Here is a 25542-nt window from a genome sequence, read left to right on the forward strand (position 1 = left end):
ACAAAGGGATTCGTAGCAACTTCGCTTTAGCACCGAGTCTGGGGCGAGAGATCTTGAGTAAGACATATCCGGTCTTTGCTTACAAATATATAATCTAATAAGTCATCTTCACATTCAACACAAACTGCACGGATTTTCCAAAGCCCTTGTTCGTTTGAGCTGAACTTCACAATTTTCGTTAGCGTCCCATAGAAGTCCTGATTTGGCTGCGAGTATATCGGACGCCTAAGCTGGAAAAGGTTTATATACACATGTTTTACCCACTAGCTGGGGAGAGAAGGTAGACAAAAAAATATCCACTTCACTGCCGGCTTGAGTGATGCGGTAAGGTACAACAGTACTTCCTTTTCAAGTACGCTTGCGCCATCTGGGACCCGCACCAATCTAATCTATCTAAAATGTTGAATATATTCAGAATAGGGCAGCAAGGTTCATTTGCTCTGAATATTCATATCCCTCAAGTGTCACTAATCTGAAAGAACGAGCCCAACTTCAGAATCTAGAATTGCGACGCAAGGCCGCTAGACTAATATTTTTTTCACAAATTTTTTCATTCATTGTCTGACGCATCCGGTATCTTGCCCACACATCGAATCTCTTCTCGTACTAGCCACCACAACACTGTTTATTCTGCGCATACCCGCACAACTGCCCACCTTCGCTCGTTCTTTATTCAAACAGCAAAGGATCGGAATGATCTTCCACCCGACGTCGTGCACCACACAAGCCCAGTTCTGTTCAAAACCTACATCGAAAGAAATTCGTACCCCAGCCCACCCCTCATGTAACACCCCGCTGGGGCATTTGAGGTATAATAAATAAATAAATACCCCCAGCTCGAAGTTTCGCGTTTGACGCTCCACGTAAACATGCTATGGGGCTTTCATGAGATAGCATCTGCGTGATTTGGTCGATACAGGCTCTGGATGAGGCACAAAACACACTCACACAAAAGGTGGATGGAGCTGTAAGCAAACCAGGTTGGGAATGTCTAATCTCCCGGCAGTTGGGAAAATAATTTCACCAGGCAGTCGGCGGGCTTGTGTGAATAGTCAACTTGAAAACCTAATAAACGTGTGATTAGCTTTTAGGTAATCAACATTTGATTAGGTTTGTGAAAACCTAATCAACAGGCCTGCGCAGAACGCGCATCACTGTCACAGCGAAAGCTCGATGAGCGGTCTTTCAGAGCCTTTTCTTAACACTCTTTGAGTAACTGCTACGAGCACACTTGTTAGGTACCCACAACGCCATAAATAATCATAACTTTTGGGTAGTAGGTTAGCACTAACTATATGCTATCATTCATCATTCTTCGAGGAAGCGTGGCATCCGCAACACACTTGTTAAGCAAATTGTCCAAAATTTTTGTGCAGTGGCTAACGACGATGAATAATTATGCCTGAAGTTGGTATGCGCCACAGTGTTTTTCTCTCCTACAGTACACATCACGGTGGCGGGATTTCGCACACTTAAAATGAGGCAAAATTTATCAGACCCTGCACTGACGGCTTCTCCGGAGTACAACCACTTGTTATTTCCCTGGAGCAGTGAGCTGTCTAATTCCAGGATGAGGTAAGTTGTCATCACAAAGTTTCGTTGCCACGTTATCACCCTCAATTTGTACTTGCATAGATCAGGTTTATTGAATTCCCCTATGTGCATTTACTGTAATCAAAAGGAAACGATTAGTCATTTTTTATTATATTGTCGCCGTTTTCATTTATTCAGACAAAGCATACTAGCACCACCTCTTCAAAAACTGGGCTCGCAATTATCAGAACCTGCTCTTCCCTCATTTGGAGCCTCTCTACACTGGGTTTCAGCCACAGGGATGTTTTATTCACCGTTCAGAAACGCATCACTGCGACTAAACGATTTTCTTGGCTAAATTGTGGTCTTGCTATTTTTTTTCCTTTATTTTCTTCTTCAATATCGCAATTGGCACTTCAAATTATAATTAAATAACTAAAATTTTTTAGGAATGAAGCAATGCACAAAGTATCGGGCAAATTCACCTTTTCATTGGCCAACCCCCTCCTCTAGGTACGAGCCATGTGCAGAGGAAAACAACAACAACAACAATAATACATTAACAAGAACAAGCTTTTGTAATAAGTTGGCTTATTGGACGACGAACGTTTCGCACAATTCGCATTGTGTGACGCCTGGTTGTTCCTTTGAAATTTTAAAACACTTTATCACTCATATTAGCGCGATTCCTTTCCCAACATCAATCCTGCCTAAGGCCAGTATTGAAGTGAGCTTCAAGCGCCAGCCGGCGTGGCTCAGTGGTAAAATACTGGGCTAGCACGCAGCCGACCCGTGGTCTAATACCATTGTGTTCTTAATGTTTGTTTATTTACTGAGTTTTTGTCTCAATTGTTGCTATATTGGTTACGGACACCGGCAGTGGCGGCGGCGGACAACTATGGCACCACACGTGACCTGTGTTGTGATCTCAAAACAACTTTGATTGATTGATTGATTGATATGTGAGGTTTAACGTCCCAAAACCCACATATGATTATGAGATACGCCGTAGTAGAGGGCTCCGGGAATTGCGACCACCTAGGGTTTTTTAACGTGCACCCAAATCTCAGCACACATACTTCAAAACAGCTTTCGCTGTAAAAGCCACTAAACAGACGTAATCTTGGTGAAACGTTGATTGTGGTTGCAGCTCTGCCCACCTAATGTCAAACATTGGATGCAAGCCACTGATACAGGCTTCGTGCCAGGCCAGGCCCAAATTATAGTTAAGCGCCATCTACTTAAGGTATAGTCTACGTAGCACTATCCAGAACTCCCTCTTTCAAGCCCAAGCCCTACATTTCTGCTTTCTACTTCTGGTGTTGGTTATACCCACGTTGCTCTTGGGTTCTTTTTGCAACTGTAGACACCTGGTTGTGTAAATCATGCTCCAATGTGTAACATGCATGTCGGTCCGTATAACATTTGTGCACATGTTTAGCGTGATTTCGCAACGTTTAGTTCAATCGGAAAATTGCAGCAAAGTCAGCTTCCCTCTGCATGCTTCGCGTAACATCAATTTCTATGGTACATGGAATCTGTCGAATTTTTTTTTGCTTCATAGATGCACCATTCACAGTCACTCATCTGAACAAATATTTAGGTAAAGTACCCTGCAGGCTTAGATAAGGAATGTTTTAGAGTAGTGCTTACCTGAAGTCCTTAACTGCAACTGTTTACCATTGGGCTTCTCAAAGCGGGTAAAGTTATCCCTTGTTGGGTTCACGTTACCGTTAATGATGTAGCAATTGTAGTTATTGACACTGAAAGTTATATCAACAGAAAACATCTTCCACGACGTCATAGCGGGTGGAAGACTTGTATAGGAACATGCATCATGTCGTACATCTAAGCCGTATTTATGATCTTTTGAAAAAAAAAACGAAAGTGTGAGGGAACTTATAGCTATATATGCAGTGAGTCTAATGACCTACGGCGGGTGATGTGGCACATTGCATTGCACATAATCTTGTCATCTGCCAAGCAATATGAAGCATACTGCATCACTTTGACGTATTACTGACTGTGCAATGTCAAATGTATCCCGTGCATGCCCCTGTTTATTCTGACCACTCACACTAATGCTGGGTACTGCTGTATCCTTTCGTTTTAACACAATTTTAATGCTCTAAGCACTCCCAATTTTTTTTTCTGGCGCAAAGGTTGCAGAGACGAAGTAAGTGATGTGCGCGCGCAAGAGCGCTCACTTTTTCTTTTGTAGCAAACGTTTTTGTCCTCTCACAGCCTTGAAACAACTCTTTTCATAACAATCGCGGGAATAAATATAAAAATAAATAAATAAACTGCACAAGCACTTTGTTCAGACGCTTAAGCAGTGAAAGCGAAACATGCAGCCCCGGTGTTTATTTTGCATACGCTTTTCACTTTTTGTGAAGCAGTGGTATGTAATTGGCCCTTCCTGATTCCTGTGGCACGATCAAAAAGACAGTGCAAAAACAACGGATGAACATGTCTTATAGTTATTCCGTTATTTTCGCACTGTATTTTTTACTTTTTTAAGAACTAGCCCGAATTAGCACCTTTGGGAAGTTTTGTGGCACATACGTCATTGGAAGTTTTTTTCTTGCGGACACAGGGCGGACAAATTTTAGTTTCCCCTAACCATGTAGAGCTTCACTGCATAATAAAAGATATCTCAGAGGGGATAAAACGGCCTCCTATGGAAGCTGCGCTCTGTAACCCTGTAAACGCTTATCGGCTACAACGTTTGAGAATTTCGTTTTACGCCTGGGCAGCGCCCCTTCATTTACACAATGGCAGAACACAAATCGTGTGTGCGCTTCAAGGTATCACCATAAAACAGACGACGTCGATGGCCGGCTGCGGCAATTGTATAGTTCACCTGAGTGAACTATGTATCATGACAGTTCACGTGTGTTCTCGCTAGCACACGTTATAAACAGAGGATTGAAATTACACGGAGCACTCCACTCACAGCCTGAGCCGCTTTGGAATGTTAATCTGGTCAGACGGACTTTGAAAAATTATATTTTCACATTTGACGTGTATCAGCGCTGGCTGCTGGGCCAGATTGTGCCTCATGATCTTCAAAGAGCTTCTGTGAATTAGCTTCGGTGCCAGCGAAAACACAAAAACACGCGCGCAAGAATAAAGCAGAAGACAGGGACGAACGCTGGAATTTCAACTATATTTCAGCCGTATTTGATGTAAGCGCATCTGAGAACGACAGTACACGCTATCGAACGTTAGCAAGATTTCCTGTTTTATGCTCCTTTGATATATACGTTCTCTGCCGACAGCTTATTTTAAGATGATAGCGAGTAACATCTTTGTAAATGCGATGCGTTGATTGGTATGTGGGGTTTAACGTCCCAAAACCACCATATGATTATGAAAGACGCCGTAGTGGAGGGCTCCGGAAATTTCGACCGCCTGGGGTTCTTTAACGTGCACCCAAATCTGAGCACACGGGCCTACAACATTTTCGCCTCCATCGGAAATGCAGCCGCCGCAGCCGGGATTCGAACCAGCGACAGGCGAGTCAGCAGCCGAGTACCTTAGCCTCTAGACCACCGCGGCGGGGCGTAAATGTGATCCGAAGGAAGATGTTGTCACGTTGCAATCAGCGCTGAGCCAAGATGAGTTAAATCTCCTAAGTGTATGCGCCAAGTACCACTGAATATTTGCGCATCCGCGTTAAACTTTAACGCGTTTTCAAACATGCCTTTCTAAAATATTTTAACTTCAACCTAATTACTTCGCTATCGTATCTTCTTGATAGCGACTCTTACTTCCGAATACTTGCCTCAGAAGCTGTCGTGCTATAATCTATGCGATGGCGGACAGGATGCTTTCGATACAAATACTTCGTGTCTTTCTCTAAGGATTTAAGCATTTCTGAAATATAGACAGCGTTGTGACTCGAATTCACTACTATACCGCGTAATATTATCTGAAAACAACGTGAATAACTGTTCAAGCACTGCTTGCGTTCACGAAATCACAATTTTAAAAACCTGTAGAGCAGCGAGCATTGGAGATTTGTATCCCATCGTACTTTGCCTCCCATTCCCACAGGCATCAAAAGCGAAAGAGTTTATGTTGTCTATGAACAACACCGACTAAATTTCAAGGCCGAATTGCTGCCGCAGTGACGTCAGAGGGTGGGGGCCCAGTTACGCCGCGAATGCGGTGGAAAGCCAGTGTTTCATTCACGTTTTAGGAGAACCAATGCTCCCGCTGTCGCAGCTGCTGCGACTAGCTTGGGCTGAATAAAAGATGTGGAAAAAAAATCTTACTGAGCATGCTCAGTAAGATAACTGGGCCCCCACCCTCTGACGTCACTGCGGCAGCCCTTCGGCCTTGAAATTTAGTCGGTGTTGCTATGAGCTATGGTTTGAGTGATTGCGGTGTTATCGCAACGGTGACGTCACTCTGCATGGTGGCGCTCGAGAGGTGGCCAGAACTGAAGAAGGGGGCCGTTCCCAGCATCTCGACGGTCAGTACCGATAGCTTTTTCCGACGAGCAGTCGGCGTCGTCCGAAGGTGCCTCGAAGGCTTCGTTGAGGGATAAACGTGGAATACAGCCAATGCGTATACGAAAGGCGGACGGAACAGCCCAGCAAGGAACATTTGGCGTGAGTTCCGCGGATTTTTGTCGCCTTTATTGCACTATACGACTATCAATTTTTGTAGCGTTTTTATATGTGACTGCAAGTGGAAGATTTTGCCGGCCTCGGTGGCTGCATTGGCGTTGGAGGCGAAAATGTTTCGAGGACCAAGTACTTAAATTTAGCTCGTTCAAAAAACCCCGGTAGTCCAAAATTTCCTGAACTCTTCATTACGACCTCCAGCGTAATCGTAACGAGATTTTGGGGTGTCAAGTCCTGGCAATCGTGGGAGGTCGCACATTTCATGCAGTATCCGTCGTAGCTGCTCTAAGCGAATATCGACATTTTTTCCGATACCTGAAAGTCATTTCAAACGAGACCAGACGTTCACCTTTGCAGATGCTTTACCACAGAGGCCCCAAAACAGCGTCATTATGTTGTAGTTCGCGAAAAAGAAACGGAACAAGTCTGCCTTCTTCAAACTGGGACATAAAGCCCACCTAGAGGTGAAGCGGTCGCACAACCGCTGGGCAGCTAAATTTCAGCAGAGGAACAATTTCAAATCAATGCCTCGTTTTTTCAGCGATTGGACTAGGAAACATACGCTCGAAATACTACTCGCATGCCACGACTGGTTTAATTGTAGGTCCGTTTTTTTTTTTTTTTTTTTTGTCACTGGAAGCCCCGAGCATTGGCACGCTATAGTTGCGCTCTGGTTGCAGATATATCAATAGCAGTTACTCAGTGTAGGTCCACTTTTGTTCTACTTCACTTGCTTACTGCATTCGTTCGCGTAATCTAACTCTATTAAATAATTCTTACGCCGTTGTAACGGGTACTTCATGGATATTGAACCAACTTTGAAAAGGCGACTAGCCGCGACTGTAGGAAACCACGATAATGTGCGGGTGTTTGGGGCCCGTTAGGGTATTTTTTTATATAGTGCTTAGTCAAGTAAAATGAATCATGCATTTTTTTTTCTGAATATGAACTTAACTTCAGCACCAGATGCGCTTTGTTACGTTTTAAGTGGTATTCGAAAACTACCCGTTCGATTTACTGTGATGACCTAATACAACCGACCACAAGTGTTTGCAGCCCCGCCGCAGTGGTCTGGCGGCTAAGGAACTCGGCTGCTGACCCGCAGGTCGCAGGATCGAATCCGGTTGTGGTGGCTGCATTTTCGATGGAGGCGGAAATATTTGTTGTAGGCCCGTGTACTCAGATTTGGGGGCACGTTAAAGAACCCGAGGTGGTCGAAATTTCCGGAGTCCTCCACAACGGCGTCTCTCACAATCACATGATGGTTTTCGGATGTTAAACCCCACATATCAATCAAATGTTTGCAGACCATGCGAGCGCATTTCAAATTGCCTGTTCACATCATTTAGCGCTGTACCATCTACCGTGGACCGCAGTGCTGGGCCCGAAACGGGTCCTTTTAGTATTAAAGGCCGGGTGTAGTCCCGTTGTTCGCAGTTTCCTAGCGAACCGCTTATCTGCAGTATGACCGTCACATTGATGTTTTCATAGCAGGATCAAAGCTTTCATGGCGTGCTACAAGCGGCGTTCCGTTGGCTATAGGTGTCACTTTGTAAGAAAGATTGCGACTGATAACAGTTCTGCTCGGACTGCTTCTCGGTGCAGAAGCACGTAGGCGCAGGTGCCAAAGATTGTCCTGTTAAAAAGCGACAACTGAAAATTTTTTGTACTCAGTCAGAAAAGAGACGGGCCATATAATAAGGGACGGATGCGTTTCTGGAGTAGGGTTCTGTCGACCGCCGCTGTCGTAGCGGAAGTGTCGCGAAGAATCCTTTGGGAACGCGCTCGCGGGGTCCGTGAACTTTTATGGCAGATCTACACACGCAGACTGCGTGGTAATGTTTTCGGCATTTAAAGAAACTTAAGCATGAAAAACAATTACATCCAGTGACTGCGCTGATTCGCAACCGTAATAATGCCATCCCAAGCGTGGTTTGAGCCAAAGAGCCGTCTGAATTAGTCATTCCTGGCGCATGGTTTAGTCCTTGGTTTAGCTTTTCCACTTCCACCAGTGCCTTGTGACACGCTGTGGCTGGAAGCCCAGCTGCACGTGCAGTTCTTGTGGTTGTCGCTCGCTTATACCAACTGTGCTTCCGCATGCCACTCGGATACACGCAAGTTGGTCAAACTGTACTTTGAGACATCAGTTTTATGAACTAGGGGTTCGTGGTAGTTGGAAGTTTGACATAAACAAAGGTACCGATCACTTAGTAGCACTAGATTGCAATTAGAGCCTGGTCTTCTGTAAATAACGCTGTTATATGCTACATGAAGTGCACATGACAATTGAAATGGTTGCTTACGAGTATTCTTTATTCGAAGATTACCCTGCATTGCCCGAAGACGTTATAGCAAGGGGGGGGGGGTCACACCAGTGCCATATATTCAATTTTACAGCACATTTTTATTTAAGAGAACTCTTGCCACTTTTGACGAGTTCTAACAAAAAAAAATTATTTTGCGTATAGGTTGATCTTGGTACGCGATTCTCTCGTTTTGAAAACATGGGCGATTCCAGATGGATGGTAATGAATTTCCTTAAAGTATTTTTCTTTGTTACTTCCCGTTTTATTGTTCTATATTTAAAAAAAAAAGCTTGTCTCAGTGCTCGCTGACGCAAGGAAAGCAGTTTCTACAAAAATTAATTTTTCATTTGAGGGCAGCTCTTACGCACCAGGCCGCCCGATTTTGAGTTTTATCAATTTAATCAATTAAGTGACCTGCGATGGATCCTATTATATGGCACAAGCACATATTATAGTATAGGTCGAACACATGTTAAATACGTTCTTTTTTAGTTCATATTCGAAGTTTTACACTTTGTTGGAAAAAGTTTAACGCCCTTCCAGCATTAGAAATCAGTGTATATATGCGTATTGCATGGGCACTTCAATGAAAACACCACACCCAGATATTTTTTTATCCGACTATGCTTTTTGCACGTTTCATTCCTTAAAATATACTGTCACCATTCGTTTCCATTACCGTGTAAAGGAAATATGGACGCACTTCTTCTTATTTAGGTTCATTTTACACATAAAACACTGATTCTAAGCGCGTTACAAATTAGTTTGATGTTGTGTCACATCGCTGTGACCCTTTAGTTATCTATGCACACACAATCGTATGCACTCTAATTTGTGACAAAACGCCTACAGAAATATCACTTATGGAAACTAAAAATAAAACTGGCCCCAATACGAAACTTGTGTAACTCGCGATGTCACGTTAACACATTTGGAGCTTTTGCCGTTTAAAATGACGCAGTGTCTGAGCTGGAACCAATAATTTTCTATCCATCTGATGACAGTGTTATCTAAGTTTAATAATGCAAGTTCGTTGCAAAGAACTGATTTTTACCATGTCGAATGCCTTACATAAATTTAAGGTACAATCGGTTTGTCCCCCTGAATCAATATCGGATACCAGATCACAAAATTTAACCATTTGTGTGGTTCATGAGAACCCCTGTCGGAACACGTGTGGAACATTTGAGATGTTGTTTTCAATTAGGTGTTTCGTTATTATGGACTATAGAATAAGTTTAATTACCTGCCACACTATCGAGGTTAAAAGTATGTGCTTGTAGTTTTCAACATTCTTTTTCAATTCTTCTTGTAGATTTGAACAACATAAGCAGTTTTCCATTCAAAAGGTAGGAGGCTTGTCACAAACGTTTGGTTAAAAATTATGTACAGCTAGAAGTATAGAGATATCGTTTGAGCACCGTGTCTCAAAATGCGCAGAAAAACTGCATGTGGTCCAATTTCTTCTGTTTCATCTGTTTGATTTAATAGTTTTTCGATGCCACTTACAAATTACGATAAGCTCAATTGGTTTTATTCGAGATATGCTACTGACGTTGGGTGAATAGAAATAATGCTGTATTGGAGAAAAGACTCACTTTATAATGTGTTTACAGCTGTTTGGCTTGTCTACATAATCTGATAGTTTGGTTATTATAAATATGATTTATACCGATACTGTCAAAACTACACCTCATAATATACTGCCAGAAATTCTTGGTATTAGCTCTCGAGCTATCGTTCAATTTTCATTAAAATAAATGTCCCTGGCATTTTTATACGTTTTTATATTGGGTAATTTGGCAATATTTTTGATGGGGACAAGTCCCTTTTGTTAGCTTGAATTTAGCGAATAACCGCATATTCTTTGTTGATCAGCTGCAGTAGTCGTGATGCCCCCTTCTTCCGGCTTTCTGCATTTTTCATTTTATAAGAATCTGCACATGATACGCGTACGTCAATGAGTTCAGATGAATTTTTGACAAGACGCCCAAGTTCATCAACAGCCTTACCTGCTGCGCATTCGAAGACCGGTATATAACTATAGCAAAGGCACACAGCGGAAAATGAGGTAGTCAGGCAAGTATGCTCGAAGATGGGCCAGGTTTTATAAGCACTGGTACTTCACCAAATTTCAGTGTGACTCCGCGCACGACCAGCCATAATTTATGTCGCTGCAGGGGGCCGGTTACCTTGTAAGACTCCAGGCGTCGCGACTAGCGCAGCTCCACAAAACGGGATGAGCTAGTTGATGGCTGATACTATAGGCGTACAAACCCGGACGAGGCACGTATAGGGGGGGGGGGGAGGCTAGTGTGCCACCCCCTGGCCACGCCCCAGACACAGCAGTCATGACACCGAAAATGCCGACCAACAACAGCAAAGGCGCACTGCGGCGAAGAAAGTACTCGGGCGAACTCCTCGGGCGAACTCCTCTGCGAAAGTCGATGCAGGCAGTGCATAACGGAGCTGCGGCAGCAGCGATCTGTTGCTGCACTCGCGGCGCCTATAGAAGCGGCCGTCGATGCTCGCGCGTTCAGGTTACGAAAATTGGGCGGTTGTAGTACATCCCATCCGACGAGAACACGAATGTGTCGTTCAAGGTCATGATACCCCACACCTGGAGAGGAGCACTGTATCGCTTCTTTCGCGATTCGGGCATCGCACGCGATCGGGCTTGCCATATTTACCCGATTCCGACGCGGCCTTTCAGAAAAAGGCCCCACAATCACATAAACGTTGGATTCGGGTGCCAACCAAAAAGTTACCGCCCAAGCTCTCCGTAGAAATGGTTAACCAGCGGAAGCTGTAACGTTCGTGTTGTTTAGCAATGAGTTCATTCCGACGCTGTACTGAAGCCTTTTAGAATTATTGATTACCGTGTTCGTGCTTCTTAATGAGGTTATACACGTTTTGCTTGGGTTTACCAGTGTTTATTTAACATGCCGCACATAATGCCTCGCATGATTACGGTCATAAAACATTGTAATGAACGGTTAAATACGCGTCGCAATGCGATAATTGCAGTGGTTGTTCTCGATACACAGGCGGTTACAGGCACCGCAGCCGAAGCCAAACTGCCGCTGGAGAAACCCCCAGCGAATGTGGGGCGAACGCGCTCCAGCAATCACATTGATGCCACATCGCCATGTGTTGCCAGCGTTTGACATCACGAGCTAACTCAGCGGCGTTTGACATCGCGAGCTAACGCACAACGCAGCCAAGGGCGCACGCACTTAGATATATAGTTACGTCATTCGCAGCGTCGTATATATATATATTTATATATATATATATATATATACGACGCTGCGAATGACGTAACTGATAACAGAGCTGATGGAGACCGCTCATGACACCGGTGCAGGACGATTTTTGTTTCTCCTATAGCCATATACAGCTTTCGATGTAAAACTACCCCATAGCTGTCCACTGAGATGACTATTATGTGCCGTGACCGCCTGTATTTACCGTTTATCAGTTGCTGGCAACAATGGTTGCACATGTGCTTGTGGCTTTCTTCGTCGCTGAAGGCATTTGCAATATGTCCCGTGCTGTCGTTGTACGTTGTGCAATCTCAGCCCCTTTGTTTAAGAATGTCTCCAGCAGCCACGAAGACGCGTTGTCTGCCACGAAAATAGCGTTAAACGTTAATTTAAACGTTACGTTATTTTCAATATGGAAAAGAGCGACAACAGAGGTGCAGGCCGTCGTTTCGGTGTGCCGTCAGTTTGCGCTCACGACTGGCGTAAATTAACTATGCCAGTAGATCGAGTGCACGTCTTCAAGAGAACACCGCCACAGTCTGCAGGTGGGGCGACTTCCAGATATTGAAGATGAGCTGGTGAATGAACAAAATATTTGCATGTTTCGTTCGTTAACGAAAATTTCATGCGTGCATGCGCGTTAGGAGCGTGGTGCAGTTTTATAACACGGGTGCATTGTAATCGAGAATCGCAGTATTTTTCTTCCTGCATCACGTGAATCTGGTGCGCGTTCCAATCGGGGGCACGTAGGAATTGGGTAAGTACTGTATTTGGCTTTGTCGCCTCGCTACCTGGCTAGGCATGAAATGAGATGCGATTCTTTGCGCCCCTTCGTGCCACGTGTATCAGAGAAGCCCCGAGACAGACGACCACCCTGCCTCATACAGGCGATCGACAGCCAGACATCCTCGAAAATCTTGGCATGTAGCGTCGTGGAACCTGGACTTGCTGTATATGCTAAAGGTAGCATATACAGTAATTTTAGTGAGATCCTTCCCCACAACTCCTAGCGGAGAAGGGTTCTTGCTGGTGGTCACGGATCACCGCAAAAAGGGGGTCGGACTTTTCCCCCTTACACAGTGATGGCGCGAGTGACCTTGGACAAATTGAAGTGAAGGTTCTCACCAGATTCTGGTTCCCTTAGTATAGCTAAGAGAAGCACGTCTTAACTGCGAGAGTGTCAGTTGGCACATGCGGCGTCCTTGGTATTAAGCACAAGAAAACTACATAGAATTCTTAGTCGGACCCCGCGGAACGAGTCAATCGCAAGATCAAGCACATGGTTGTCGCGTTCTCGGAGCGGCACAAGGACTGATGCCTATACATTGCAGACATCGGCCATTCATTGAGATTGACCGTCAACCGCTCGGCGGAGAGCGCGTCTTCTCTGAACCTCGCGAGAGAACTGACGAAGCGACTCGGTATAGATCCATGGTAGAAAGCAGCGAGAAAGACTGACACACATGAATTTTCGTTTGGAAGGGAGAATCTTACCCAGGCTGTCTGCGTGCGGTGTTCCACCGCTCTTCCTTGATACTAGTTCGAATGTCGTTTAATACCCTTAACACACGCAATAACGGCTGAAAGAAGCATCGCGCCAGGAGCCAAAACGGGTTACTTGCGCAACGAGTGGATGTTTCAAGCTGCCCACCTATTAAATTATACGCCAAGTAATGTGTACTTTGTCTATTGACAAAAGAAAGAACAATGACGAAGTACACCTGCAAATTGTACATCCAGTTCACATTAGAGGATAGCATGAAAAGGCCAATTTTACGCGAAAAAACGTTCCTTTCCAATTGCGGCATGGTTGAAAACAGTGCGCCCGGAGCCCGATTATTAAGCGATCCCGTTCTACTTTTGAAGGCAAACCTATGAAGGGTCGTCGAAGTTTTGTGAAAATATTAGTTTCTCATCATTTTTTTTCATTTCATTTTATTATACTGTCAGCCCCATTTGGGCTATAACAGGGGTGGAAAAAACCAATATACATACAAAAAATAGGTACTCTCTATACAACTTCTATTATACATAACAATGAATGACAAGAAATAGCCAAAGCACTCTGCTCTTGAGGACATAGAATAAGCAAAATATAAACTATACATCTTTATACACGACATCCTTTAGGCCCTTCAAGAAAGAAGGTACACATTCAGATAAGACAGTGGAATTCGGCAGCCTGTTCCACTCACTGATCGCCCATGGAAAGAAACTGAACTTAAAACAATCGTGTGATCTGGGAGGGGGGATGTACATGTTATGCCGGTGCCTTGACGTTTCCCCAGTTTTTATATACATATACTTCGATTCGTCTATTTTTATTTGTTTTTTAATGATTAAAAAAAAGTAATTTAGGTCTTTCATACTCTGTCCTTTGTTCTATGGGTTCAAGGTGGGCAAGCTTGCAAAGCTGAGTTGGGGAGGGGCTGCGCTGGTATTTGTGAAATATGAAACGTGACGCCAATCATTGTATTCTATCTAGCTTAGTGCGATTACTTGTTGTGTACGGATCCCATACCACCTTTGCGTACTCCATAATTGGCCGTACCAGAGCCTTGTAAGCCAAGCATTTGATTTCCGGGCTAGCAAGGTGCAGATTTTTCCGAAGTCTCCACAATGCTTTGTTAGCCTTAGCACAAACGGAGTCTACATGCGAATTCCATCGTAGATCGGAAGTTAATAATAAACCCAAATATTTGTGTTGTTCTACTCTGCCAAGCTCATGATCGTTTATAGAGTACGTCGTATTTAGAATGCGTTTTTTCCTAGTTACGGTCGTCGTTGCTGTTATTGCGGCGTTTAGATCCATCTGACGAATGGTGCACCAGTTTTGTATTTTTTTTTTTTTGAGGTTTAGATTTAGTTCTGATTGATCGGTAGGAGACCTGACTGTTTTATACATTACGCAATCTTTTTCAAAAAATCTTATTGGGACTGTAATATCCTTAGGTAAATCATTGACAAAAATCAAAAACAGTAGTGGTCCCAAGACACTGCCTTGGGGTACTCCAGAAATAACATTGGCAAGGGCAGATTTTTTCGTGCTGACTTGAACATACTGCTTGCGATTGGAGAAATAGGAGGAAAACCACTGCGTTAGGTTTGGGTTTTTAAAGATAGTGTTTATTTTTAACAGTTTAGCATGGGACACCTTATCAAAAGGTTTTGCGAAATCTAAGAGTATCATGCCAACCTGACCTTGCGAGTTAATTTCAGAGGAGATCATGAACAAGTTCAACAAGCTGAGTAATAGTAAATAGGCCTTTTCGAAATCCATGTTGCTGTGAGTATAATAGGTTGTGAACATCTAGATAAGCCAAAAGATGTTTGGAGACAATATGCTCCAGAATCTTTGAACAAGTGCTTGTGAGCGAGATGGGACGGAAGTTTTTGCAGTCGTTAGTAGTACCACCTTTGTGTATCGGTATGACCTTTCCAACCTTCCAAGCAGTGGGAAAGCAACCACTACTTACGGAGGACTGGAAAATAATTGTCAAGTACTTCGAGACCCAAACTGCGTACCTATATAAAAATTCATTTGGTATTCCGTCTGGTCCTGCACTTTTCTTTTTGTCGATTTTAGGGAGCAGGTTCAATACTAATCTAAACTACCAATAAACTAAACTACCAATAAAAAATTAGTATGTTTAATCATTTTGTGGCCTGTATTTCCACAACTTCTCTGTCAGTGAACACGTACCGAGTGCGCTTCAGCTGAGCAGAACACCTGCAGGAGTATGCATTAAAAATACGGCAATATATTTGATCAATTGTATAGCGTAATGATGTCCAAGTCCTTGCATTAAAGGGCACCGAATGGCAGCATTGCCCCCCCCCCCGTTTTGTTTATTTGGGATACCAATCTGTTGTAGTACATTTTAAATAGAATTTTTGTCAAAAGTCATGGACTTAGTTTTAATGAATATTATATTCACTATATTTTAGTGAAGACCAATTTGGGACACTTTACCATCACGCTACCTTCACCTTGAATAAAGAAAATTCAGAGCTCGTTTCTTTTTTTACATTACTTAATTAAAACCAGCGGATAATGAAGTAAAGGAAGGTGTAGGTGACGTTCATTAGTTAATTCCTCTGTTGTAAGTGTATCGCAGCTCTTCTGGTGTAGCTGTGAAGAAAATACAGCAAACAAAACGTCAAATTGCCGCTGGCAGGAACAGAACCTGCAACATTCTGATCCCACACACACGATGCTCTTTACCACTCGAGCTACGGCTCCAGTCCCCCTCCCCCCTCTTTCCACTTTGTGAGGTAGATCTGAACTTGCAAGCTTAGGAGTGATATTCAGTTTCTCGCATTAATGACGGTGAGCATGGAACACCCCCCCCCTTTTTTTTTTTTTGACAGTTGGCGCCACGTAGCCCGGAAGGTTTCAGGTTCGGTATTCGCAGACGCACGTTTCTTGTCGTCCACTCTCTTATCTATAACACATTTTTACGACAGTAAGCCTAAAACGATGTAATAAACGTGTCTATCTTCCTTGAATTCATTATCTGCTTGTTTTAATTAAGGTTACCTTTTACCTTAACAAATACACGTAGCCATCGGCAACCGATCATAATCAATGTAATACTCTTGAGCAACTATACAACCTTGCCTTCCTTGTTCCTTCTATTTATTTATTTCTTTAATTTTTGTTTACTTCTTGAAATAAGTGCATTCATTGGTACGTGTATATCTTGAGTCCATACTTTTCTCGTAGATTCGGATGGCTACCCTTCCTTCACCCGGTGGCTCGCCAACTGGCACCATGGCTGATTCTTCCGGTTCGGAGCAGAAGCCCACCGAGGCTACGACGTCGGAGCGATCATCAAGTCGCATAGAGAGCTTCCCAGATGATAAATGTGCTATTTGCTTGGGACCGGTGTGGAACAAAGCATTTCCCGATGGCTGCCATCACCATTTCTGCTTCTCCTGCCTTCTTGAGTAGGCCAAAGTGACAGCCGCATGTCCCCTTTGTATGCACGCATTTAAAAGGATAATCCACAACATCCGTTCAGAAAAAGATTACGACTGGCACATCGTCGGGGAGCTCGACGTTCCTCGTTATGGTCGCTTAGTGCCTCTGCGGCAGCAGTTTTTATCCCCATAAAGGTATATTGTGTTCAACATCGACAAGAACGCGAGGGGCAGCCGCAGCTACACAATGCAAATCTCGCAAATCAAATCAACATCAGCAGGCCACGCATGACGACTGCTTTTAGGCTTCAAATATACCTTAGCGACCTATGGGCTGTGTCCCACGTCCCGAGCTTCCACCAAGTGTCACCAGAGTTCTACCGTGCTAATCCAGATCAAGTTGACCGTCTGGCCCCCTGGCTCAACCACGAGCTAAAAGCATTAATGCAGCTCGACGAAACACGTGTGTTGGCTACTTCAAACAATGTGTGGTCTCTAATATTGGATTTGGACATCAAGCATCCCGACTTTTCTCGAAAAATGGAACCATTGCTCAACGCGCGTACAGAACACTTCGTCCATGAGTTCTATTCATTTGCAAGTTCAACATCTGAAACGGTTGACGATTACGATAGTCGCACAGTGTACGCTTCACGACCAATTGGTTGGACTGAGGCTAACCCTGTCAATTCTTTCAGGCTGTTATTGCAGCGCTTGGAACGAGCAAGAGCTCGAACATCACCTGCTGAACCAGTTGCCTCAACGTGTGGCAAGCCTGATTCGCGTCGTGCTACTTTAATGGGAGTGAAATAGCATAGACAATCTCTTTAGCTCTGACAGGTCCGATGACTTGGTAGACACAGTGGAAGACCAAGTCGGGGACAGAACTGATGTGACCGACGAGGATGCAGTTTGCGCAAGGGGCGTCGCAAGTCCATTCGAACAGGGTGCGGGATCAAGTAACTCGCGTAACAGTAATGATCATAAGGCTCTCAATTGTTCGTCCCAGAGAGACGAAAATGCGGAGTAGCCTTGGAGGAGTTAGGCTTGCCATTGTGCAACAAGCGATTTCCGAGGTGATGCAGATTACTACATTCAGAAGCGTAACTCCAAGCACACGCAACAGAGGATTTATTGGAGGCGTACAAAAAACGTGCATGAACGCCAAAACCAGGGTAGGAACGCAATAAAACTTGGTGCAACAGCTTTGGTAGCTGGAGTAGCAAGTTGTCCGAAGGGGGCCAGCCGTATTATCAGCCAAAAAGACGTGTTCGGCGTTCTCGGTGCTGGCAACATTAGCAAGCCGCGTGACGCATTCGCCACAAGGGACATCATTCTCACCCCCTCCATCATAGCGAAAGCTGACTGGTTTTGGCAAAAGTTGACCGGAAAATGTAGTTTCACAAGTCGCACTTGCATACTTAAATTTCTCTTTTTTTGGTACGTCTTTCATCCGTATATGTTTCATTGGCTAAATGTTTAGATGTTAATGTTAATTTTCATTCAACTGCAGTGTGTGAAATCTAAATCATCTTATTCCATTGCTTTGGAAGCTTCGTCATCCATGGCCCACTTCACGGCAAAGTCAGCGACATCGATTTTATTGTCGATGCATGAAATTGTCTTATCTCTACGAACCTGTTGATTTCATCATAGGACCTAACTTTCTGCCACCCTAGGCTGCGTTTTTCACCACATGGTTTCTGTCATTCTCACTTAATGTTTGTATATGTTACGTGGCTAGCAATACTTGGATGCTTTACGTGGTCAGCCTTGGAACTTTTTAAAAGTTCATCTCTAAGGAAACTGTACCTGGGTTGAGCGTCGTTGGCCCTTGCCGGAGCCTACTTAAAGTGCACAGCTAAAGACCCTCCTTCATACAAGCACACAACGCTCTTAAATCTTTTATCTGCGCCGGCTGGATGATTCTGGAACCTTCGTCATTGAAAGAAAATCAATAAAATATAAAAAAATAGTTGTCTGAGTGATCTTTGCGATACCTGAAAAATTAAACCAGGAAATACCGATAAAAATGAAAACAATAAAAAAACAAATATAAAATAGAGTAACGCATAAGTGTGACAACGGTACTCCTGTACTCCTGTGATAACGGTACTTCTGTGACAACAGTATACTGACCATTGCCGCCCGTATGCCATTGCTGTCCAGTCGCGAGCCGTCTGCTGTAGAGAGCATTTAAAATAATAGACTTCTGCTTTATTCCTTTTGATGCCAGTGCAAAAGGGCCCTCCTCAACGGGAGCCGTTGGTCCGCCTTAGTTCAGACGCCACATGTTCAGGGTAGAACTGCTTGCGTCACTTGTGCGTCTGAGAGCTTAGCCGTAGAGTAATTAAAGAGGCTATGGCTTGGCAACGGAAATGTGATAGACGCGTTTCCCTCTCTAATATCATACGTGCATCAAATTTGTTCCTTCGGTCTCCTTTGTAGCTCGAAGTAATGCCACCGCCGCCTCACAGTGCTCTTAAAAGCCGGCGCATTGAGCAGCGTCGCCGTGATGCTTTCCAGTTGCCCGCATGGTGCCACGATCGGCGACGTGCTATCTCGGAACAGCGCATCTTTTGCAGCTCGTTTTAGAGCCAGCGTGACCGCCAACATTGTGAACACGAGGAATGCAAGACTCCTCGGATCTGCACACCATGGAAAATTCGTACGAATTCCGACCTGAGGCACCACATGAGTAGTTTTCTCCCTTGTGACCGCGAAATCTAGGTGATGGACTAAAATAGGGAAGGGCTAGAGGAGGGGGGTGTGAACTGCTGGATCGGGCACATCTGGCAGGCATTGAAAACATGGGAGGCGCTTGATTGATGCTCCACACAGTAGACTGCTCGTGATTATCCTAAAGTATATGTAAACTGGTAGCATAACTTCTATAGAGGCCCATGTATCCAGAAGTTTGTGGCTTGTTGCCACCATCACCATCTACGTCCCGACTAACAGCTAAGAAAAATAAAAATATGACGTCACAACTAGAAGTGGTGGCAAAGTCGCGCATTTGCCCTACATGTCACGAAATTGAAGTTTTTCTTAATTGCGGACCTCCTACGTGCTGTTGTCAACACGCAATTTTATTGCGCCTTATGACTAGCTTTGTGCGTGAGGGAAAAGAAAGACGAACAAGAAAGATCGAGGAATCAAAGTTTTGTTAGCCACATGGAGCACCCGCAATATACACCGAAAACTTATCACATGAAATTATAACACAACTGTTCGGAGCGCAATAGCATCATAGTTTAAAAACGAAAACTGGCATTGCCCAATCGTGGAAAACCACTACAGCGAGACTGAAGCCTTGAGAATGTACCCTTTGCAACCGCAGAGTACAGCGTCTCGTTACTTAGTGTCGCATTCACCGTCACCAAAGGCTACAACACGCCAGCCTTGTGCCAGCGGTGTATGGCAGAAAGGAAAAAGCGGCGACTATATGGTGGCGAAGAAAAGGTGAAGGTAAACAAGGAGCGGCACGTCCACCAGAGATGATTTGACGAGCCAAGCGACAAGCATTCTTGGAACTCTTAACAAACATGTGGTGCGCAGTGCATGAAGCCCCCTAAGGTCCACAGTAAAGCAACTATGCATCTTGTAAAACTGTGCGACGCAAGCAGGTTGGTCCTCTGCAGAGAGGTAAGGATGGGGTGGATCACATTTGGCAAGCATTCTCAAATCATGAATGGTAATCTGCCACTAACCCTCATGAGTAAAGTACATAAAAGCTGCATCTTCCCGATACTTGCCTACGGAGCAGAAACCTGGAGGTTTACAAAGAGGGTTCAGCTTAAATTCTGGACGATGCAGGGAGCGATGGAAATAAGAATGATAGATGTAACCTTACGAGACAAGAAGAAAGCAGAGTGGGTCAGGAAACAAGCCGCGGTTAGCGTTATTAGAGTTGAAATCGAGAAGAATGAATGGAAATGGGCTGGTCAGGTAGTTCGTAGGCAGGATAACCGCTGGTGATTAGGATAACTGACTGTATTCCCAGTGAACGCAAATGAACGAAGGAAAGACAAAAAGATGGGTGGGCTGGTGAGATGAAAGAGTTCGCAAGTATAACGGGCAGCAGGAATGACAAGACCGGGTTAATTGGCGGATCATGGGAGAGACCTTTCTTTGCCTTGCAGTGGGCATTCAGTCAAGCTGATGATTTTTACAAGACTAGGAGCTCATGTCTCTAGTTCTGATGTCTTACTTATTTGTTCCAAAAACAGCAGAAATTTAGGAGATAAGTGTGAAGCAATAAAAAAAATCCCGAACTCGTGATGCCTCAGCAGTCGCCAAACATTTGTGGTAAAAAGTGCTAACACACCCGTGCCTATAACCCTCACCCTGTTACAAGGGGTACAACAGCAAATAAACATAACCGTGAACGTCCTTAAATTCAAGACTCTGCCTAAGCACTCGCCACCTAGCGGCGGCACCAGGAAACAGTGCTAACAGGGTCCACCTTGAAATGAGAAATGTTACCTCATTGCGTGCGTTGAGAAATGGCTGCAAAGTTTTTATTTTTGCCATTCCGCACGCGCAAGCCCGAAAAAGAGGAAAGAGATGCCCAAAGAGAACCAAAGTGTCCCAAACTGGGTTGCATTGTGGTGGAAAGATGAAAACGTGTCGTTTTATCACTTCCCGAAGGATGCAGACGACACGCGACGGAGAACGGCTCAAGTCGGAAACTTACACAATGGAAAGGTGACACACGGTAGTTTGTCCTCATTAATTCCCTCGCGATGACCTAATTCTCCTCGGTGAACACATCATCACGTATGTTTGCATTTTTATCAATACTCGGGTTTATAAGCGCTTTAGTCAATTCATTGCGTTACGTGTGATACTGTATCTTTCACATATGCTTGTTTTTTGTGCAAGTCGGAATGCTACCAATTCTCAAAGTATGCTGCCGTAATCCCTGGTCCCGTCCATTGTTACTTTCGAATATGTGTATATACACGCCCAGCAACGTGCGGGTCGTGCGTGCGTAGCGTGCATGCGTGCATCTATGTTTGTGTGCATAGTCTTCCTTCCCCATGTTTTGTTATCGTCCCGTTACACTGTAAATCAACGCCTGAGGTTATCAAGAAGCTTCAGCACATAAGTTAAGATTACGTGCACTACATTGCAGATTATTCTAAAACCTACATGGGCGCCAGCGATAACACTGAAATATTCGACGGCACATGTATAAGTGCCAACGCGCTTCACCACTTGCGAGATGATCAGCAGCCAACGCTTTGTTCGCCGCTAACAGTGCCAGTGTGTAACGCTGTAATCTGACTTTCCGTTCACCGGCCACAGGTACGGCCCAATAAAGCTTCATCTTCGATTAATGTGGGGCTTAACGTCCCAAAACCGCCATATGATTATGAGAGACACCGTAGTGGAGGGCTCCAGAAATTTCAACCACCTGGGAATATTTAACGTGCACCCATATCTGAGCCTACAGCATTTTCGCCTCCATCGAAAATGCAGCCGCTGCAGCCGGGATTCGGACCTGCAGATCTACTGCAGTAAATGCCGGCCTACTGCAGACACCAATGCTGGTGTCTGTGCAGTAGGCCGGCATTTACTATGCTACCCTTCGTCATTCTTCAAGGAAGTGTGGTATTCGCTAAACACTTGCAAGGAATTTTGCAGCCCAGATTCTTAGCACCACGGTGGGGCAAAGTTCCATTCGTCGTTATCACGACCCCGTGACACTATCATGTCCGTGAATATCAACTACTGCTAACACGGAGAAGCGTGTGTTCGGAAGCATATGACCTCATTCATGAGAAACTTCATAACATGATCACAAATGAAAAAAAAAGGGGCACTCCTATTACAATGGGAATTATGATTTGCCTTATCTGTCCCAGGCATAACTCTGTTTTGAAATCGAGTGAACGTAGTGCGCTTTTGATGGGACAACAGCTCTCAATGGCATTAATGAAATCGGAAGCACGAGTCGCAGCATCCTTATTTTATTGCTAGCAGCCGCTTAAAGAATGAACTGATAGCAGTTAATTCAGTACCAGTTCTGAAACAAAATATTCAAGTGGCGAATTTTCAAAAAATGTTAGCTTGAATATTTGACAGTTGCATAACATGCTTGCATATCGATCATTTTGACCGAACGCAATACGGGTTGAATACACGCTCCCCTAATTTGTTTCAATTGGCACTCGGTACAGAAAGTCACTAGATGGTCAATTATTCCTTTTGACTCGCTGAAAAAAACGCTCAATTTATCCGCAAAATTTGATATTCAATAGAAACACGGTGGCCAATATTCTTGTGAAACCCAACAGAAAAAGGCAATAAACGTTTAATTTAAACACAGTACAACCCTTGGAGAAAAGTCAATATACACTCCCCTAAATTCTTTGAATTGACACTCGGTCAATAATTGGTCAATAATCCCTTTTGACTCATTCAACAGACACCTAATTAATTCGGAAAATTGATATTCAATAGAAGCATAGTGGCCAATATCTTTGTGTAACTCAATCAAAATACCTAATAGACGCCTAATTTAAACACAGTACAACCTATCGAAAAAAGTCAATTTAGCTTCAATTAAATCCCAATAAGCATTTTTGTAAGGGATGCTGCTCATTTGTAGCATAGATGTAGCAGCTTTAACGAAATTTAGCACGTTTGGGTAATTGCAGCAGCATGCCCATCACTAGTACAAGCGGACACTCATTTTTAAAGCATTACTTTCACCGATTGTTATTCCTAAGAGTAATTATGAGAACACTTTGTCGGTGTCATTCAAAATTCTCAATTAGGCCAACCAGACAGACCATTGTAGCAGAATGCTTAAATTTCAACAATAAAATTCTTCAAGCTCGCGCGAAACGCACAGCACAGTCACAGCGAAAACATGAAGAGCGGCCTTACAGAGCAACACTATTTGGTAAATGCTAGAAGCACACTTGCTCAGTACCCACTTCGCTATAAATAATCAAAATGTATATGCAGTAGGCCGGCATGTACTATGCTAGCCCTCGTCATTCTTCGGGGAAGTGTGGTATCCCCTAAACACTTGCAAGAAATGTTTTGCCAATTGTTCATGTGGTGGCTGACGACGATGAGCAATTATGCTTGAAGTGAGTTTGCGCCACAGTTAATAGGTGATCAAAAACAAGCTTTTGTGATAGGTTGGAGCATTGTTATGCTCCAACTAGTTATGCTATTCGCATTGTGTGATGCCTTGTTGTTTCTTTTTGCTATTCTATAGCACTTTATAACTATTTTTAACACGATTCCTTTCGCGACAGCACGCCTGCATAAGGCAAGTTTGTGAACGCACCGGCATGCCTCAGAGGTACAATACTGGCCTGGCACGCAGTGGGCCCTGGTTCAAAGCCTACTGTCACCACATGCCTTCGTTGTATTGTCTTAGTTTATTTCCTTATGTCAAGTGATAGTGGTTACAGACAGCAGCGGTGGCAGGGGCAGCGGGGTACAACTATGTCGCCGCGCGTGACCTGCTTTGTGATCTCATAACAGCTATCACAATAAACCTGCACTAACTGCCATATGTCATACTAAGTTATAAAATGAGCAATTTGCACTTTGAGCTGAGAGTTCCTAGAAAATAATCTGCTACAATAAACAAGGCTTGAAAATAAACATCCAGCATTACCAAATTAGGTCAGCATCCATACCCATCTTCTTAACATGAGAGCTCCAAGAAAATAAAAGAAAACAAGCCCTCTGAAATTTCTATGATGAGTGTGCACATGCAATACGTCTATGTGGTGAAATGACTTCTAACCTTACAAAGTATGCTTGTAACAAAATTGTGAGAAAGCCTAGCCCAATTGTTTACGAAAGAAACTCCTTGACTTCATTGAAGGCATTTTAAACACCAAACGTGCACACGCATGCATATAAGTATAGTTATTCTTGCAATCAACGACTTTTGCAATAGCTTCACATTTTAATTGAATTGTATTACATTTAATATACAGCAGCGACAAGCACTCACTGATGTTGCAAACTTTCAAAGAAAACACAAAGATAATGCCGGTGATAAAATGATTAGACAAAGCAAAACTGCTTACAATCATCCACTGCTGTCATTTGAGGCAGTCGACAAAACAAGTGAGTCGTTGTGATATGATTATGAGAGACGCTGTAGTGGAGGGCTCTGGAAATTTCGACCAGCGAGGTTCTTTAACGTGCACCTACATCTAAGCACACGTGCCTCAAGCAGTTTTGCCTCCATCGAAAATTCTACCACCACGACCGGTATTCGATCCCGCCACCTACGGCTCTGCTGCCGAGAACCTGAGCCACTAGACCACCGTGGTGGGTGCCTTCAAGTGCTATCACAGATGCTGAAATTTAATTTCCACAGCATACGTGATCACATGCTTTGTTGAGAGGGATAGAGAGAATTATTGCAATGAAAAGCTGGAAAAGTTTGCTTGGTTCTTCGCTTCACATACTACTCCAGGTGCCGGGTGATGACTATGATATATACAGTGATAAACACATAACACATACAACCCAACAGTCCCGTAATACATACAGTCACACTATTTACAACGTTCCGTTCAGGCCTGTGGCCTGTAAGAATGTCAGTAGCACTTTTGTGGCAAGTGAGGCACTGGAGCTGTTCTGCCATGGGCCTACAATATCTGCCAATGCCAAGTTTGTTTCCCGTTGTAGTTTATATACGGTCATCTTCAGATACTGTCTCTCTGACCTGACAGTCTGATTTTGTTCCTGAAGTAATTCGTTTCATCATGATCATCATCATCATCATCATCATCATCAGCCTGACTACGTCCACTGCAGGACAAAGGCCTCTCCCATGTTCCGCCAGTCAACTTGGTCCTGTGCTTGCTGCTGCTATTTTATATCCGCAAACTT

General features: G+C 43.9%; 1 protein-coding gene across 1 annotated transcript; it reads left to right on the forward strand.

The window, feature by feature from the left end:
* Positions 1–5945: 5945 nt before the first annotated feature.
* On the forward strand, positions 5946–18637 carry LOC119161056 (E3 ubiquitin-protein ligase Topors-like). Its single transcript, XM_075880008.1, has 2 exons — positions 5946–6152; positions 16466–18637. Exons 1-2 carry the CDS (start codon positions 6105–6107, stop codon positions 16691–16693), a joined length of 276 nt encoding a protein of 91 aa, XP_075736123.1. The 5' UTR covers positions 5946–6104; the 3' UTR covers positions 16694–18637.
* The last annotated feature ends 6905 nt before the right edge of the window (positions 18638–25542 follow it).

Source organism: Rhipicephalus microplus, chromosome X (genome assembly GCF_043290135.1).
Source record: "Rhipicephalus microplus isolate Deutch F79 chromosome X, USDA_Rmic, whole genome shotgun sequence".
NCBI classification, from domain to species: Eukaryota; Metazoa; Arthropoda; class Arachnida; order Ixodida; family Ixodidae; genus Rhipicephalus; species Rhipicephalus microplus.

Excerpts from the sequence above, each read along its gene's own strand:
- LOC119161056 (XM_075880008.1), top strand. The coding sequence starts at position 6,105 with ATGCGTATACGAAAGGCGGACGGAACAGCCCAGCAAGGAACATTTGGC. Across the intron at positions 6,153-16,465 it reads CCCAGCAAGGAACATTTGGC|ATTCGGATGGCTACCCTTCC; the intron begins GTGAGTTCCGCG and ends CTTTTCTCGTAG.